The sequence below is a fragment of the Anarrhichthys ocellatus genome, unplaced genomic scaffold (assembly GCF_004355925.1).
Source record: "Anarrhichthys ocellatus isolate YVR2014 unplaced genomic scaffold, GSC_Weel_1.0 scaffold33, whole genome shotgun sequence".
Taxonomy (NCBI): Eukaryota; Metazoa; Chordata; class Actinopteri; order Perciformes; family Anarhichadidae; genus Anarrhichthys; species Anarrhichthys ocellatus.
This window is the reverse complement of record NW_022280063.1, coordinates 3,822,642-3,842,962: the sequence shown is the minus strand read 5'-3', so window position 1 is coordinate 3,842,962 and position 20,321 is coordinate 3,822,642. Positions and strand designations below refer to the sequence as shown.

The 20,321-nt window shown below is 43.3% G+C and overlaps 1 protein-coding gene across 1 annotated transcript in view; it reads right to left on the bottom strand.

The window, feature by feature from the left end:
* Positions 1–5,543: 5,543 nt before the first annotated feature.
* mdfic (MyoD family inhibitor domain containing) overlaps positions 5,544–20,321 on the bottom strand; it is a 23,642-nt gene continuing 8,864 nt past the window's right edge. The window contains exons 4-5 of the mRNA XM_031865808.1: positions 13,988–14,374; positions 5,544–9,111 (exon numbers count right to left, since the gene is read on the bottom strand). Coding sequence (XP_031721668.1) covers positions 8,861–9,111; positions 13,988–14,374 — 638 coding nt within the window. The 3' untranslated portion in view covers positions 5,544–8,860. The remainder of the gene's footprint in view (positions 9,112–13,987; positions 14,375–20,321) is intronic.

Below are 20,321 nucleotides of genomic sequence, written 5' to 3'. Positions count from 1 at the left end.
GTGAGAATATTTCAAACCCGTCTTTTTGTTGCACCGCGATTGAATTTTGAAGATTGGGGCGGAAGAAAAGGGAAGAAAGTCACATAAATCTCACACATGTCCGCAGGGCACATCTTCTTTAAGGGCAGATATCAGCATTTCATCACCTTGCAACATATGAGATGTGACATCTCCAATCTGACGCATCCTCCTCCTCACTTGTTCTGCGCCTCTCTTGCTCTCTCTCTCTATCTCAAAGAGGCACCTATGACTGCTTTCAGATGGCTTCAGATATACAGCGAGCTGGCTTGTTTAGAAGGCTCCCCAGGACTTTTCTGTTTAAGAAGAGCAAACATACAGTATTAATAAGTGCCAATGAACTATTCATATCTGTCTTCAATACACTAGATGAAATATGTAACAGTGCATACTTCCCAGATACACCGCCATCTGTAAACCAAAGCTGGTTTAAATGTTTGTGTTTTCGAAGTTATACTACGCACATCATACGCAGACTGCACAACAGCCATGTTCTAATTAAAGTATGCTAACAATGTCAATTATCATCTGGCAGACAACGCAGCTTGAAATAAATCACACTGACACCTTCCACCATAACAATCAGCCTCGCTCGCACCAGATGCACCTCTAAACATTGCAAGAAAATGATATTTACCTCCCAGCTAACCCACTCCCATTCACTTTCACAATAACAGATGCCTTCTGTGTATTGAGAGTATATAATCGTAGAATTCTAAAATCAGTAAAGCATATTATACTCCAATTAATTGTGTTGATGTTCATAACTGCATCACATTTTTCTACTTTTGTTCCCTTTGTAGTTCAATGTATCTGTTAATAAATAAAACTTGAAGGCTCAGTAAACCCTGACAATCTCTGCAGGCACGCATTTTCAATAGAGATTTTGTTTTGTTGTTATCTTAACTTCTTCTTGTTTCCTTAAAAAAACTATTAAACAGCAACTTGTTCATAATCAATGTTCTGCTTACTAAAGATTATCTGGAACTACTTTACACTCAAGAAGTAGTCCCGATGAAGAAAGTTTTCAGGAAGAAATGAGGACACTGGTTGTAGAAAAAAAGATGCGCTTGCTGATTTTTTTTAATCTATTTTTTTATTAAAAAAATGTCAGTTATGTGAGTACCGCAAACTAAATGCCAGTCACCTTTACGGTGTTATTATACAGATAAAAGACAGATTTCTCAAAAACCTGGGCAAATAAAACCACATCTGCATTTCTTGGGAAGAAAGCACTCGAGGGAAGTGAAAAAATATTTATATATTTAATAAAAGTAATTTAAATGAACCAACCCTTTAGAAAACACAAAATAAGCCTACATGTATACGTGACAATGGCATGCACGAAACAGTGCAAGCATTTACACTGACAATGCATCCCTGTATCACATACATGTTAATTTCCACTTTATGAAGTGCTCTTCCGGATGAGGAATGCGAGCAGGTGTTGCCGATGCACACCTGTAAACTTTGCCCGCATATCAAATTCCCTGCGGCGTGTGTACAAAACACCCTGGAAATGCCTACCTTTTTTTTTTTTTTTTTTTTTTTTTAAATCATCTGTGCTGCACACTACACATCGTCACAAACAAACTGTCACCACGGCAATTTGTTGCTGGGCGGCGTGTAAACAAAGACGCAACAGGAGATGCGTTTATTTGTAGCAGATGAAACAATTAAGGACGCCTGACAGGCAAATAAACACCTTGAGGCAAAGCATCTGGTAGTATGGGGGGGTTCTCTTTGCTCTATTGTTGTCTGCTGAGGAGAGTCACTGTTTAGCGGAGACAGCAGGAAAACACTTTAACAGATCTAACAGACAATTAAGACTGTTTATTTACTTGTCAAAGGAAAAAAGGAGACACATCAGCTTTGACTTTGCCCGAGCAGAATATGGAAAAAACACTCGTGTGAACATGTTTGTTTCATCTTGTGTTTTTGCCTGTTGTTACAAAGCATATCAGAGCCAGCATTTGTGTGTGTGTGTGTGTGTGTGTGTGTGTGTGTGTGTGTGTGTGTGCATGTATGTGTGTGAGAGGCTTTGCCTGTCAGTCATGTTAACTCAATGTGAAGAGGCTGCTTCAAGCGGAAAGTTGAGTCCTATATATTTGCCACAATGGCTGGTGTTATTAAGACCTTGATCCGTGTTTTCTTTCTGCATGGAGGGAGGTAAGCTACTAGATGCTCTCTCCCTCCCTCGATAAGTGTGTGTGTGTGTGTCTGGGTGGGAGGCTTGGTTGAGTCGGGTTAGGAGGAGACATAAACACACAAACACGCATCTCGGCTCTGTAAACATCCCTTTCTCAAACCCCCGTGAGGGAAGTTTTTCGGTTTCGTGCTCATGTTTATGCTCACTTTAAAGCATTTTTTGGTGGAAGCTGTGAAAAATAAATATGATCTCAAACACAAAAAGGTCACTCAAAAGAACATAAACCTTTTAATATATGAAAAAAAGAGAGTGAGACCAACCTGTTTCAGTTGTAATGGAAAATCAAAGAACACTGCAAAAGAAAACTATTGATTGAAACCCAAATTGTAAAAGAAGTCTTTATTTTGAAAGCACACATCTGGGTGTTTTTGTTTTTTTGTAAAGAAAAATCAAGCATTTGCTCATGACCATATCCTCCTCTGTACATGGTTGCAAACGCTCAGATAAACTATAAACGAACAAGCAGGCCTCCCAAACAACCTGCCAATCATCCACGAGATCCAGATGACTGCAGGCTAGCGGAGACCGGGGTTCATTTAAGTGATGTTAAGAACAAACAATCAAAAGTGCTGCTTGGGAGACCGCAACACGTCCACATCAGCAAATGACATGTAACAATGGTTGACATCTAATTTATAGCTCAAGGAGCGTGTACAAGCAAATAAACAGGCATCCCCGGTCCGCACGTCCCTCTCAATTTGCCTCTCCCATGCTCTATTGCCTTTCAGACGCAGGGGCAGGAAGGAAAATAGAAAAGTTGAAAGTGTGCAACTTTAAGTTGATGTCTTATTTACAGGTCCAAGACCCCGGCTTCTGTTATTTTCTCTGGAAAACCTGTGCAGGCACCCGTGAAGCGAAAAAACCCTCCCTGAGCACAAACAAAAAATATTCCACTTGCACGTACAGTTTAGGATGCCACAACATCTGAACAGGAGGGATGTGAGGAAGGAGGGGCTGTTTTTCAGCCCCGACAAGGAAGAAAGGAAACGATTTGAAGACATCTCAGCGTCTCCTTCTCTCCTTTCATATCTGTCTGATTCCTGTGTTCTCTCAGGCAGATGTTGTCAGCGCCGTCTGCACGTGGGGCACGACGCGTGGCAGAAACTTTGAACCTCACCGTGCCCCATCCACGGGGTTGTTTTTCAAGCTCCAGCCTCGTGATCTCGCTAACTGCCACGTTATCTTTGCACCGCCGCGGCGACGCCTCCAGGTAACAAGGAGATTAGAAGCAGTCAGAGGCCCATGTACCACAGCAAAGCTTTAGCAAAAGGGGGTCTTTAAATATTTAAGGTGCGAGTACGATCACACATTGTCACTCTAAGAAGAGAGGGGAACAAAGACTACAAATGTTTCGCTTGGAAATCATTTACATGTCATTGCCGAGACTCTGTTCTGAGACTGATGCAATTTCTGAATGTTGAATTTGAGGTCTTTTTTGGATAAAAAGTATACAAAAAGCAATTCCTATTGGCTGAAAATAAACCCCCAAAAAAATCATTCTCACTCACTGCTAATGCAATCTTCGTGCACTATTCCTGTTGGCAACCACGTCAATGATTTGTGAGGGGGAAATAACAAGTAAACAAGTAACATGTGGTGTAAGAAGGCAGACTTCTTCGGCATCTTGTCAAAGTCAATTAGAGTCCTCAGGTAATGACCCTATTTGCATTGTAAACCGGGCCCTCGTGTGAGAGGCCTAATGGGGCCACTACCTGGGGAGATTAATTGAAAGTGACATTACTTGAACTCTCCTCCTCTTCTTTTTTTTTTTTTTTTTTTTTTGCACAGCCCTCTGAAAGATCGTCTCATTTTATTTTAATGTGGTGCCACAAGTCTAAACAGCGAGGTCAAGTCTTTGCAAACTTGGCGAGTGCGTTGGGGTAGCGGCACATGTCTGTGTTGGGAGTGTGCTCAAACGAAAAAAAAAAAGGGCCACGGCATGGTTCTAGGTTTTACAAATATAAATGCAAAAGGATGGATTGAGAAAAGCTCTACTGCCTCAATGATTTACAAGATGCACTGCTTTACTACGCAGCGATCACAAACAGTATGGTGATTACAATTCCTTATGACATATGCCATAACGCACGTCATTTCCTCATGTGCTCAGTATTAAAAGAATAGTCACTGAAAGGGATCGTATCAGTATGATTATCTTTAATGACTCACAACACAATATTATTCATATATCCAAATCACATCAGGTAATGATGGATATTATGGATCTTATGGATTGATAGAAGACTGGTGGGGGGGGGATTTACATTTTCTGCTATTTGACAAAAACAAGCATTGATGTTCCATCTGGAAAAAAAACCAGATGGTGAATAAAGAGAAGTGTCGCACGTTACCGCCACCCCCCCCCCCCTGTCCCGTCTAATTAGTCATATTATACGTTATTATAATATGGTTATCATCTTCCTCCAATATAAAAATGAAGGAAACGAAACACCATTTATTCACCCATCTGCTTTTTGTCTTTACATAAAGCAACAGCAAAAGCAGCAATTTGTTCTCATGGCCGAGGGCTGCAGACCTTCATTTTCTGAGCGAAAGAGTTGCATCCCACCCAATTGAGCAGGGAAGAGGGGATGGATGGATTAATACGCAGCTAGTCAGAGGAGGTGGCCACACCGCCACGCTCTAATTTATTTAATATTGCAAGAGAAATGACCTTGAGAACAGAGGAGTGCTGAATTTTTCCCCAGACGGCAAACAGAAACAATGGAGCCGTCCTAATTGTGACATTACAATCCAGCACACAGTGAGCGATCAGAGGGGGATTGATTAGAGGAGGGGAAAGGTGGACAACTTTGTGAAAAGGTCATTGCACACTCTACCTGGAGTTCTTAATATTTCCGACCCTCCGCCTCCTCTGTGAACACGCAAGACAGTGAAAGAAAAAAAGTACAACTGTGTGATTACAGACTTTTTCTGGACAGTGATATTTTCCCTAACGCATTAGTGAAATAAGATGGTAATTTCCCGGGGCCAGGGTGTATCCAGGCAGAAAATGACAAAAGGAAATAAAGATAGAATGGAAGGGGGGGGCTCATCCTCCTTGCTCTCCCAGCAGGGGGGCTGACGTGGAGGTTAATTGAGGGGTTAACAGGGGGTGGCGTCGGCTGAAGGTCAGACTGCTGTTATAGCCAGCAGGAGGTCTCTGCTCCCTGATGAACTCATTGAGTGTTGTTGGCCATGTTTCCATGTTAGCGCCAACGCTGCTGCCAGGTGAGCAGCGCCTTCTCTACTAGATAAAGGAGCAGAGGAGGAGGACAGTGCAGAGGTTACAGATGTGGCCATCATGAAAACTCACACTTTCTGCGGCCTCACTTACAAGAGAAATAAGTAAATACAACCCAGCGTTCAGAGCATGCAAGTCTCCCCATAAGAGAGATGCAAGTTTGGCATTATGATATAATTCAAGGGTGCAGTGTCTGCAACCAGTTGCTGCAATAATAGTAGAGGTTTAGCAATGGCAAGCAGGTACGGAGATACAGCTACAGCAGCAAAACTGTTTTTTAGGAAACAAATAATACAGTTGCGGGAAATGGCGACAGCTCCAGTATGGAAGTGTTGTTAAATTACATTCACCATCAACAAAAACAATACTGCATTTTCAATCTATTTTCTCTTGACTAATCGACTAACCGGTCGGTCTATAATCCGCCAGAAAATGGTGAGAAATGCCCATTATAATTTCCCGCAGCCCAAGGACAGTATTTAAATGTCTTGTTTCAAAACCCAAAGATATTCATTACATCCTCATATATATACCAAAGAAGCGCAAGACTAGAGAAGCTGGAACCAGAAACTGTTGGCATTTTCGCTTAGTTCGCTTAGCTAAAAGGATTATTTAACAATGAAAATAGTTGCCTAATTGCTGGATCCCTATTCGATGTAATTACTAGAATATTTCCAGATGTTACCGTAACTCCCTGCATGCCTGACACAAGTGTTGAACCGTAGAAATCACTGTTTGGTCAGTCAGTGGACGGAGCCTCAAGCATCAAGTGAAAACAAAGACAACAGTGTCTTTTATCTGCTCGATTGGATTGAGAAGAGTTTGCCATCCTGACAACTGGAACGGAATGAGGAAGACGACAGACACAAACAATGAATTGACTAAAAGAGCATGTGCAAAACAAACAAACGTTTTATTTTTTCGAAACTTTTCTCTTTGAGATTGAAGATAAATGTACAAAACTGAGAAAAATGAGCTGTGAGCTCTAAGTTAACGAATCGAGATGAAAATGAGACAGATCAAGTGTCCGGCACAGAATAAGAAGAGAAACATACAACATAGTATAGTATCAGACAACTACTGTAGCCACATAGCAATGTATACATTTCTCTTTTTTAGATGAATTCTTCACATTATCTATAATGTTTTTTGACACTCTTGGCGTGAGTTAATCATAAACATGAGGTTTTACTTTCTGCTCAGAATGTGCTGCAGAGGTGCCTATCCACCCTCCTTAGACACGGTAACAGTGCGCCATTAAGACGATCCGTACATGACAGCACATTATCTTTGTTGGCGTTAGGAAGGGACATCTTTTTGTAACCGGTTAGCAAGCGGTGCTAATGAAGGCCCAGCGTTAAGTATCATCACTTAAACATCAAAGCGGATCTCCAAGACAAGAAAATGACTCGACTGGTGATTCACCACAAACTCATAGTTTACCAGTTCAACATGACAGTTCATGATTCCTTTTTTTTTGTATTGTGAGTCACTAGGCTTGATACCCGAAAGCCGCTTATGTGGCATGAGGGTCACCGTTTTTTAATTCCATATCAAACCCCCTCGTGAACGGAGTGCAGTTCAACATATTTACACAGTATGTATGTGAAACAGCATCACAGAAAAGAAGTACCATACGCAGCTGACAAAAGCCTAATTGTTGATGGCTAAAATTAGAGTAGGACTCGTAGAGAGAGACAGAAACACATTGTTTATCTTTACGCTGCTGTGAGATGTTATTTCTCTTTGAGTATCTTCGCTGTATTTCCAGTAATCCCAAAGCTTCAAACACTGCCAAATCAGGAGAGATGTGAGATGTGTTGATAAAAGATGTTTTCATTGATTTCAGCAATTGTGTGCATTTTTTTTTCCTGTAACAACTTCAATTAAAAAGGAATGCTTGAAATAGAAAAGTAAAAAAACAACCTAAATAAGGCACGTTCGTTCCTTTTGGTTTTAGAAAGTAGCATTTGTGATGCATTTCACCTTTGATAATTCACCAGTTTCAACTGTTCTACAGCGCTACAGTAGATAACTGTATATGAGAGTCTGTGTTGCAAAACCACAGTATGCAACTAAGAATGTATGAAGTGTCCCATAAACCTTTTACAGTGTTGTACAGTACAAAGACTGTAACCTCAGATTTTGAGCATAAAAAAACATGTATTGAAAAATAAAATCAGAGTAAATAAATCGTTTAGTTTTTCATCAAAATGACTAAAAAGATAAGATACAATTAGACAGCATTCCTGATCTTTAAGACAGTCTGTGATAATACGTCTCACGCAAAGGAGAGAACACCTAAAGTGACTGTATGAAACAGTCTCAATTTAATACTGATACCTCTATATGACCTACATAAGTAAACGAGACCATCAGTGAGAAGATTGTCTATTTCTATAGAGTTATTGGGTCCGTTTCCGCATGAAATCGGATGACATCATGCAGAATCACCGGAAGGTCCTTCAGCTCAGACTCCAGCGGGGCCTTTGTCAGCGACCGACCCGCCGCTGACAGACTCAAGATCTGGCTTCGCTACCGCAGACTATCAGATCTTACTGCAATAAAATAAGAGCTATAGAGCTAGAAAACGCTATGACTTTAGTCCACAGGGACCGTCAAAATCAGTTCCAGTTCCTTTTAGTAGCTTTAAAAAGCACAACAAGCAGGATTTCCTTAAAAAAAAAAAATGTATAGACTCATACAAAAGTAATCCCTCTCAATCATCACTTATGACCATCTAGACGTGTGTTGGTAGTGTCTGTATCTGCAGAGACCCTGCCCTCTGCCTTATTTTGCTGTGTTTGGGGCGTCAACCCTCGTAAAAACGTAGTGACCGGGTGTCAGTTCGCACGCATGCAGCCAAGAAAGAAGGTAAGGAAATGGCGGATTTATCCCTGAAAAAAAACGCATGTATAGCAAGGCAAAACAAAAGTTTATCTGCCGTTGGTTTTTCACCCACTTGGGGACCACCGGAACCCTCGCTGAGGCAACACTTTTTTTGTTGTGATGACAAAGTGCAACCTACAAATCCTACTCATTGTGCCGTTAGAAGAAACAACTTACTACACACTGACGATGTAACCGTCATGTTCATATATCTGGAGTTACTTCGAGCTCCTGCTGAGCTGTTTTTGATGGAGAAGCCCAGTGTCAAAATACATCTTTCAAACCATGCTTTACTCAGCCACACCTTCTCCTGCACACACACTGAACAGTCATCACACATTAAAAAAAGGACATTCACAAACATATATGTCAACCATCACACACACACACACAAATCCCCTCTGTCTGTTGCTGAATTCAAAGTGACAGCAGCAGCAGTTTCCCTCCATTTTGCCGTTCTGGGTCCAGTTATCCCCGCAGAGACACCAGCGCAGGCCTCTCTATGTGGGGAAGCAGATGCCGCAGCACTCCATACAGAACTCCAGGCAATCTGAAGACTCGCAGCAGGCGTCCATGATGCCACAGCCCATGTCACAGGGGCTGTTGCAGTCGTCGCCCAGGTCGTCGGCGCAGCAGCAGCAGCAGCAGGCCTCCGACGTGCACGCGCCGCATGAGGCCTGCGTGGCCACCATGTTGCAAAGTGTCAGGAACTCGCAGAACAGGCAGGCCAAGATGCAGTGGACGCAGCAGTCTGTGTCAACGTCAAATCAGCCAGAGTGACGAGTTGTAAAGTACAATAAACACATGAATAAAATAAATTAATAAAACAGGAAACACACAGATATGCCAAATTAGAACATGCATCAGTAGTAAATCAAAATGTAAGCTCTCAGTACGCAGCGCTGAGCGGAGAGACTGAATGAGGAGTTGCAAGCTCGGCAGGCTGACAGGTGGAACGGAGTAGGTGTATGCAGTAAAAGGGTGAGGACTAACTAGGCGGCAGAGGGGGGGGGGCTGAAAGAAATAAGAGAAATTCAAAGAAATTAATTCCTTCCCTGCAGTTTTGATTAACGGACTGTTAAATAATTGTGTCATTATCATGCAAACGGCTCGGTTGATCACACAAGGATGATTACTGAAGTCCAAGAGTCCCTCCTGGTAAATAGGTGGATTAATGCGGGCAATGCTCACACCCTCTGATTAACATTTAACCTCCTTGCAGAGACCATCTTTAAATCGCTGGTGGCAAGTTTCAGCTTGTTGTTGAGCAGCAATAAAGGGTTCCCCTTTAAATTACCAATATGCCCATTAACCATCGCAAATCTGTTTCTGAACGGCTGAATTAGTTTCATTAAAATGCTTCTGTCTTGAATAGGTAATGAAAAAGAACAAATGAAATGTTTTGCTTCCAGTGACACAGTGTATTTAGTAATGCCAGTGCAGGATGCAGAGCCAAAGAGTTTACTTCCAGAGTTCTTTCAGTCGGAAAAAAAAAAAAAAAAAGATGTTATTTCTCTTCAATATAGTTATGTGCAGTATTGTAATCAAATCAATTTACCTATTTTCATTTTCCAAGAAAGGAACTCAATCTGAATTCATCAGTTATTTTTTTTAATTGTAATAAAACTCTTTAAGTGAAATGTGAGACATAACACACAAGGTGAGATTAAATAGAGAACAAGGATTGTGTATGCGTAGCCCACAGATTACATCACAATTGATGTTGCCATACTGCACACCAGAACTTCTGCAGTTGGATCTAAGTCAGTAAATCATTCGGTAAGTGCCTGGCATATACTCCTTGCAGCTGTCTTCCTTTTTTTGAACCAGGGGCCAGTGCAGTGCCACTGCTTTGGAGTGTTAAAAAGACATGATGTGGATGGATGCAGAAAAATAGCATTACAAACAGGGCACATTTGCATAACTTTCATCAGCCCATCTAGAGCTGTCAGAAGAGGCTGTTACTGATTGGGTTAGAGGGAGAGCGAAAGGAGGAGAGTGTGGAGGACGGCATGGGAAGGCAAGCTGAGGACCGCTGGATGCTCATGTTTGATTAATCAAAGTAGAGGGGAATTTTTCTTTTTTTTACTCTATTTTTTGCGGCGCTCAGGGCTGCGGAGCTGACCAGAAGCACTAGCTGCCTGTGATACAAACAAGATAGCGAAGGGAACATGAAACGAGCAAGTGCGTACGTGCGTACGTGCGTGTGTGTGTGTGTGTGTGTGTGTGTGTGTGTAAGGGTGCCTGAAGTTTGAATGCATCTTATTATCCTTATCTGAGGCCATAACACTGGCAGTGATGGAAGATGCATGAGGATAAAATCACTTCCGAACATCTGGTGCGGACATGCAAGTAGATCGCTTCCGGGCAGATCGTGGATTTGTTTCATGGTGGCAATAACAAAACTGATACTGCCTCCTATACTGGCATCCGCTGCAGTGTTCTGCCATCTGAGTGTTACAGAATGCCACTGAGAACAAATAAACGCTGCCCGGGCCAAAGCTCCATGAAGAAAACCTCAAAGTTCAGCCTAACAAACTTTGAAGGACCCAGAGGGTATAGCCATGGCAGCCTTGAGAATGTAACAGCCTGTGAATACAGTATAAACACAGCACATAGGCATTAAGCAGCGGCCGGCCATCTCAGCTATTCACTTGGATGTATAATTCAACACCAGCGATTAGTCTGGATCTTAGAGAGGCGAGTAAGAAGGAGGGGAAAGAGGAAGGGGGGGGGTCTTATACTGTACACAAGAGAGCTGGACGCGAGGCACATCTCCCCGAAAACAGAGAAAGACAGACGGACAGGGAGACAGAGACACTGGGTGAAACCAACCAACAGACAGACGGAACAGCACGCACTGACACCGCTCCTGTTTAATGTCAGTGAGCGGCGATGAAGCCCAGAGTTTGCAGGGGCCGAAAAACAGCGTCCGGCGCCTCTGAGGAAATAGTTCGAGACATCTGGAAAGCTCACATCAAAAAAAAAAAACGAAAAAGGGAGCGGCATGACAAAAAACAAGCTGGATGGGCCTCAGAGCGGCAAGCTGTGCAAAACATTCAAACTTACAAAGAGGGAGAGAGAGGGCTAGATGGACAGACGGACAAAGATGGGGAGAGAGAGAGAGAGAGAGAGAGAGAGAGAGAGAGAGATCAGACAAAGCCTTGGTGGCCATGGAAATGCACATAGGGCGCACACGGGTAAAGAGGACAGAGGATGTGGGCTGGATAGAGGAGGTCCACAACATACACTTTAAAGCAAGCCTGTTTATAATGCATGACTGAGGGGAAAAGGCGAAGCTAGAGGACTAGTGCTTACACAACACACACACACACAGACATCAAGGGGACTACGCTCGCGGCCTTGGCCCTATATCTCTAAATGAGCAGCTTGGAGGCCTTAACTGATTCCACACAATTAACAAAAACACAAACTGGATGACAAGAGTTGAGGCAACCCACCCTGCTGAACAAAAGCAGCGTGTTAAATGACTCCTCAGAAGCTGTGGCGTTATCGCACGATTGGCTACGGTGCCAACGGCGTGTGCCAAGAAACACAGAGAGCAGCAGAATCCCCAGAGCTAGCTCCTGCTAGCTTACGCCTTTTTATTTCCTGTGTTCAGGGGGCTGTTTAGGAGGCTAATTTCACAGGCAAACAGATTATGTTAATCCATGTAAACATTCAAACACCACAGCTTGGCTGTTTTCCGGGGGGAAATAAATAGTCGAGAGAGAACATATTGATTCTGAGAGCTCTCATCTGCAAATAAGCAACACAAGAGCCATAATGAGACTGACTTGTTGAGCTGCTGTTGCCAGATTTATTTTTTTGAACCCTTTTCTCTTCTGTTCTTTACCAATTAAGATGTTGAAAACATGACTGGAACGTCAGGAATCTCTCTGGTGGATGCATCCCACCTTTACTGTTATGGATGTGTGCCTTCTTGTTTGGTTCGCCCGCAAGTTGATCTGTTGCATATTTCAAGTCAGGCATCATCAAATAAAGATCTGACTGCCCACTTTTCTCCTTCAATTAAACTTGTATTCTCAACCTGACCATTGTGGATCCTTTAATAACGCATAACATCACATTATTTTCCATCTTCACCTTGGAGTAGAAGCCCATAAAAAGGCAAAACAGCAAAGGTTCTTGGGTTAGATGAATAGAGAGGACTTGCCCCTCTGCTTTAAAGAAACATGCCTAAACCCTCATTCTGTCTATGCTTCAGAACACAGAGGGAACACATGCATGTCCACAAACACACGCGCAGCAGCAGAGTACAATAGGTGGAGGAGGGATGCGACGTTAATGAGGGCCAGGGTGGTGCTGACGGGATGGAGGGAGAAGCCAGAAAGGGCCCAGAGAGGTGTGAGGGGCCGTGAGGGGCCCGGAGAAGGCTGGTCACGACTTTTAATAGGCACCCTGTGCTCTCAGGCCTCGTTAGACGGTCACACCTATCTCCCCTATGGAAAAGGACCAGCCAACCGCCTTCATTACTGGACTCACCTCGGCCTTGCACCTGACAAAGTGACGGCTTCCCTGCATGGCAAACGGACCCTCTGACTTGTTGTTAAAGAAAATAAAAGCAACAGGAGCGGGATAAGATGTCATTTGCTTGACGGGAGTGATAAATATGAGAGGTCATGCACCGCGCATCATTAAAAGGTGAGAGAAGGTAAGGATTTATTATCTATATCTTATTTCAGCAGAGCCTCCAACAAAGAATAGCCCCTTCAACAGAGAAATCACTGTGATGGTGTTGGTTTGATGGTATATCATTTCACTGTGCGACAGCAGGTAGCGATGACTTCATAAGGTTTTTGCCTGACATGATATTTAGATTTTTGTACATATACAACTGCACAGTACAGAATTTTAAAAGACTAAAAGCTTGCTGTATTTTTGTAAGTTATATTTCATGATAAATCATCAATAGTTTTATGTGTTTTAATGGAGTGCAATTGTGTATTTTTAAACGCCGATGTATCAGGTGCGCAATTTGAACAAAAGTAATTGGAGGCTGACCGATAAATACATTTTAAAAAGCTGAAATCATAACAATAGCTTTGAGCAGGAAAAGCTGAAATCCAACTGAACATCAGAATCAAAGTAATTGAGAAATAAATCTGTACCCGAGCATCAAACTAACCATAAAAACATCGAGCTGAGAACCTTTTCACTTCCTGAAAGTCTGTGTTTACGACATGCTTTACGTCTGTCTGCTACTTTTGCATCGGCGGTTATTAATAAACCATTTATTTTCACTCAATCAGTAGCTAAGAGAATATCCTGAAGCTGATTTGATGGATTACTTTGTTGGAATGCGTTGTATTTATTAACAATGGTTGAGGCGCTGTTCTGTGGCTCATGACTGACCAGGATTACATCTGTTTCGCATCCCATTACATTGTTAAAAGCCACTCTTACAAATGAATGTTGGTGTATTTATGACTGGAGCACTCGATTCTTGAGACATCCCTGCGGCCGATGAAATGGATGTTTAACCAACAGAAGATGTGATGCAGAAATTGAAGCAAGCAAGCAAATAAGTGTTTGAAAGGATAGTATCAATGCGTCTGTGCTCTCTTTTCCTCTGCGTTGTCGTTGCCCTTTGTGTGGACACTCACCCTCTGGTAAAGGAGGTTTCTGAGACCCCGTGGAACTGCCTTTACTGTGTCTGCTGCCGTCACTGTTGACTGACAAGCTGGACCTCAATTTCGTCTGCACCCTCTGCGACACAGGCATGGACGGCTGCTTCCTGGGCTGCTCCGTCGTCGTCGTCAAGGCCGCCGCTGATCTCGTGCCAGGGCCGGATCCACCCGTGGCGGCGCCCGCACTGATGTTGCCACCGCAGGAGCATGTACGCGTGGACCTGGCCCTGCCGATGCCAGGGTGGATGCCGTTGCCGTTACTCAGCGCGGGCGTGCCAGTGCTGTTGTGGCGAAAGACATTTTGGTCCTTGCCAGCGTCTCCCTCTGCTGGCTCCGAGGGCACCGTCTGAGACTGGGGTTGAGCTGGAGACGTGAAGAAAAGAAAATCATGTTTACTCATGTTTAGTAAAGAGCTGGTTGTCTAGTTGCAGTATTCAAGGACAGTTAAATGATTCAATTTCTTGCATGTTCCAGCTGACTACTGAACATCTGCAAGCTCAGGGTCTTAATACAAGACAATCTAATATAACTGAATATAGAAACAAAGCAGAAGACTGCTTGTTTATTCATGCTTTTTGATGCAAATGTGGAGGACAAAACACTAAAATACACAAGCATCAAAAGGAACTAGCGGTTTACTTTAATAACTTACTAAATATAATGTCTATTTTTATGGAAAACTAAAGAGTTGTGGATTCCTTGTACCCGTATGGGAGTACGAGCGTGATAACCCCTTTACTTTATTTTAACTGAAGAGAACTTTGTCTGCACTCTCTGCACCTGTGATGTTCAGCTCTTTCAAACAGAACATGGAGACGCACCTAAATAATTCTCAGCAAATCTTGCCAACGTTTCCCTAACACGATCATATCGATCACATGGCAAACATTTCAACCCGGAATGACAGAAAGGAGCGGAGAGATATAGGAACCTCATATGTGACAGGTTCACGAAAAGCCACCGCTGCAGGCAGACAAGACATTTGTGGGAGCGGTACCCAGGTGAGTTACGACAGTGTGCGGGGAAGGGAGATTAATGCGGTAAAAAAAAAAGAGAACAAGAGCCTGTGATACTGTGCATATACAAAAAAAAAAAAAAGCTGCTGTCTGCAACAGTAATGATCTCCTTTCCTCTGAAAAGCTCAGAGATGGCCTTTCTAAGTGTCTGTGTGACAGCAACAGAAAGTCAGGAGACAGCGACCTGTCTGATAAGAAAGAAGGCGAAGGATGTGAGTGAGCAAAGGAGGTGGCATTTTACTGAGAGGAACACCTGCACATTCAGCTCTACTGGGAGTTACTCCTACATTACCTTCCCTCCATTTCAGAGCCGCTGTGCATGTGCACGCGCCGCAAGTGCACGGTTCACTTGAGATTTTGTGAATTATTCATCTCTTTTTAAAGTCTGTCTGTGTGAACCGTATACGTATTCAGCTTTTCTTTTCCTATTCTATACTTTCTGTACATACATTGAATGTATGGTATCTTCACCACCTTACTCCACAGCAGTGGAGCACGAGCTGAATCTAGTTTAAGTGCTTTGCGGCTGTCCAAAACAAAAACAAAAAAATCAACACATTTTCCAAAGGGGAGGCAAACCGACAGTGAAGTTAATACGATGCTGGTAATTTCTTTCCATCTCTGTTTTCTTTCTGTCAGCTCACCAACAAGTGCAATTACGGTTAACAAGAGGGAGAGAGAGAGAGAGTGTGGGAATCGGGCCTCACGCCTTTTTAACAACACATCACCCTGGGAGAGGCCGGACGCGGATGTGGATGTAAAACAAAGCAATTAAATACACACACTGAGTTTTCGCCTTCTCCGCATTCAGGCTTCTCCATGCTGCCTCGATAAACAAATATAGACTTTAGGGATCAGGATTCCATGCAATTTGAATTAGACAACTGGGTAGCGCACGATAGAATTCATTATGCAGTGGTTTAAGACCAGGTTGATGGATTTTTCTTCTCCAAAAGACAAACGCCTTGCAGTCTGCCCATGACAATGTGGGGCGAGACTAAAGCTCGCTAACAAGGAGACGCGGAGTATGCTACATCTGTTGTCGTTCTTCAGTTTTACCTCTGACAGCTTGCCACGTTTTTCGCCCCTTTTTAATACATGCAATTTTTTTTCCACCAGGCTTTTACTTTAATGCTTGGCAAACCGTTGATATATAGGAAGCTAGGAGCGCACACACACACACAGTAGGGTTTTCTACATATCAACACAGTGGGCCTTACTTGGGTTGGCCAAAGATGCTTACTTTCAAATGGATCCGGTGTAATCACATTATAGTAATCTGGTTCTGCTACTTCAGGGTGCACAAACCAGTTGTACCATTTTAGTTTTTTCTTGAGTCAGCTCGCTCTCTTATCAAGAATCACAAAACAAAAGTTAGCTATTCAGCAAGCTGTGACCCCATTTCGAGAAACAAACTTAGCCGCAACTTCGATCAATTCAGCTAGATTCCACTGACGCAAAGGTTTGTCACGTTTTCAAATTGGCAGAATCCCGAAATGAAAATCAGAAAGCTGACTCTTCTAAATCACACTGCTGCCGTTTTCTCGCGGAATTTCATCCGTCAGATGTAGCCACATATTTCAATGTGTAAACACAGAAACGCACTCGCTGACATTACTGGAACTGAAGGGGGGGAATCCCTCTCTATAGCTAATGATTAACCACACACAGACACAAACAGCACAAATCACAGCTAAAGAGGCACAGCAATAATAATTCACCCGTTTCTGGAGTATCACGTCAACACAACAGCAAACCTCCTGCCTAGAGGATGACTTAACAAATCAATCACCCATAGTACCTCGCATAATAACACAGTAGTTTTTCCCATTTTGGCTAAACTCAAACCCACATAAACACACGTTCATGCACAAAAAGGCCAAAGTAGACTAGGAGGCATAATTACCTTTCCTTTTGAGGAAGTCAAGCTTTCAATTTACCAAAGTATAAATAGTTATTAAGAAACCACCACATTAAAAACCAGAGTACATAAGCGGCGACTCAGGTTACTGACACACTGCAAAGCCCTAAAAAGTGGTTCAAAGTCTGCAGAGAAGTGTGCCTCAGTGGCACGTTCCTGGATAGCCTTAACACAGGCAGGTCTTTATTTTTATCCTGATGAGCGCCTGTGACTGAGATGAATGGACACAATGGAGTAATATTCATAATCATTGATCATGATAATGACGATACTGTCAAAAAGATGGCAATGACAGACTTGTACAGTCACCGTGAGACAAATGAAGACGTAATGAGAGAAGGCAGAAGTACAGGAAATCCTGTTGGATTTGTGCTACGTTGGTGAGTTGGCGCATCAGAAACTTTCACTGTACCTGCAGTGCAGTGAGAGAAAAAAAGGTGTGCAGCATATGTTAATTAGCACTTGGCTGTTGTGTACTGTAAACCTACAGACAATAGAGATTCAGGAAAATTCATCAAGTCCACTTGGAAGAAGATCGAACAGCCATCATTTGGGCAAAATTGGACATGTCAAATATGTTGATAAATGTTCAAGGAGCAACGCAGACACTACTGCTGCATTGTCCCGACTGCATAACACAACAGGAACCACAAACGGCATCAAAATTTGATATGAACAACTCCCAGCGACTTTTAAAAAAAATCATACGCAGTTGTGCATTTGCCACAAGCTCGTCGAGATAGGTAGGTGTCCTGAGATAACCGACAGCACGCAACCTGACTGGTTGCATTAAAACACCATGTTCTGGAGGAGGAAGTGGACACACACACACGCACACACACATCAAATTGGACTTGTAACCGCCCAATTTCTAGCACATCAACAACTGTTGAGAGTGTACATTTGTAGTTGAATAAAACATGGTATTCCCCTACACACACTGTCACACACATCACAGGGGAAACTAGGGGGTGAGTGGTTCTTGACTGTCTAAGCAGCATCCCAATTTGGTCCCAGCTACTAGTAGCTGACAGCCTCAAATATCTGGGGAGCATTTTTAAAAGGCCAGTGTTTGATGGATTCATGAAGAACACACAAATATAATTGCCATTTGTCACCGAGTCTTCAGTGGCTGTGCCACACAGGGACCGAGCGCCGAGGTGCCTGGAGAGCGCTGGCGCTGCGCCAGAGCTGTGCGCTCTGTATGTAAAACGGAGTATATAAACACCTCCGTTTTTTGTCACAGAAAATAGGTCCTACAGGAGGGAGCTGGAAATTGTACCCAAAAGACAGAAGGAAGAAGAAGAGGAGTATATATATATATATATATATATATGTGTGTATGTCACAAGCCTATTGGATCCCCACCACACACACACACACAAAGAGGCAGACCTACCAGGAATAAATATGCATGCATGCATGCATTTCATCTGAAACAGCGCTGTATAATAAACAAGAACTCTAAAAATAGTCAAGAACATGAAGATATAACGCGGAGGGTCAAACAGGGGCGTGTGTGGAGATTCTCATTTACACACTGCGATGCCGACAGTCGCAGGTAAGGCAGGGAGCGGACTGAGCAACTGCACAAGCTCTGCGTTTCTGAAGCTTAGTCCTTTTTAATATGAATGCCCCAGAGACAGAGAGAAAACAGGAGAAGGGAGACAAAGGGTGTTTGCCCAGGCTTATTAGAATGCCCATCATAGAGAGCATGCAAGTTATTCCTACGTCACATCACATCAACCAAATAAACACCACAATCCAGATCTTGTATTCATCTCCTAATAGCCGTTATTACACAACGCTACGAGTTTGTGAGTTAAAAGTGAACGGAAGTGGAGAGTGGAAGAAGGGTCTTGTTTTTAGTTATGAATCCCAAAAAAAGCAACGTGCAGAATACACAGTGACAGTTAGCTTTGAAATGCTAATTCCACTGACACGGCCAGTGTTTTGTTTATCTTATTGCGCCTTGTATTAGAAAAACATGTATATTTTCTGCTCGGCTGGGCATGTACCTGCATGATTGAAATGCTAATTTGTAAATGTGCAATGACCTAGCCAGACTCTTCTTACCACCACCTACCAGCACCTCCTCCTCTCTCTGCCAAAACAGCCTGAGGTATCATCTCTCCTCCTAACAAACAGCAGCTCGTGGACCAGCCCCTGCTTTTCAATCCAAAGGGATATATTTTCTCATTAGAAATTATACATCTTCCCTGTCCATATTTATAGACGCAAAACCAGGGGAATTATACTGTAGAGAGAGTGAGAGGGGACAGAGAGAGAGAGAGAGAGAGAGAGGAAAATAGTACAATGAATGTTATTACAAAGGGCTCTGATTGAAATTTTCCTTGGGCGTATCAAAGACCCGTTTACTGTTTGACCTTAAACTCCGGGACAAGGACTTTCTTTATTGTCTAGAAGGACGCATTGGACGGAACAGACAAGCGACTCCAGGATCGTCATTCAAGTGTCCTGGCACAACAAAAACCCCACTAACTGTGATTAGCATCAACATAATGCAGATATAAGCGCTGTGAAATTAGAGCAAATTGGTGATGTCAACTGGCAAACCAAGAACTAGCGTTTGATTAGAAAATGAAGACTCCTGTAGCGTAAAGACGTGGGCCGTCTTTCGAAATGGTGCGGCCTCGTCTTGAGCTGTTTACACAGAGTGGACGGCGACGTGGCACGGGCTCACACAAATGTCACTTGTTCCAACAGATGTGAAAGAAAATGCGACTCTGGACATCGCACAGCAATCCTGGCCCTGTCAGTCGATACACACGCATGCGATGTTTTGTATTTATCCAAGATGAAATGGCGATGATGGCGGCAGCGCGGGTGATGATGGCCGCTGAGGATAGCTAAATTACCTGCTCTGATATTGGATCCTCATCAGCAAAAGTGACAAGCTCTCTATGCGTGCGCGTCTGTGTGTGTGTGTGTGTGTGCGTGTGTGTGCGTGTGCGTGTTATGGCAACCTGCAACAGAACTCTATTAGCTGTCTTCACCTGTCAAGGCTGATCATATTGTGTAGCATCTCATTTTAGCAGGAAACATCCCATTCCAGGGCCATCAGTCAATATTGCTCAGCTGGTTTTCAGTGGTGACACACTTATTTTCTCCACCCTGTTTTAATTCTCCGTGACAGTCATTCAAATTTGGCTCCTCCAACCTGCTGAAGGGGAAGTGACACGCGGAGACAGAGCTTAATATTATTTCCGACCCCCTCCCTCACCGCCGCCGCCCCCACCCAACATTGAGAGGAGCAGGGCATCGGGGATTTACTCATTTCAAATATTGCTGCTGATTGAGAGGAAAAAATCCCCCCCCCCCCCCCCCCCCCCCCCCCCCCCCCCCCCCCCCC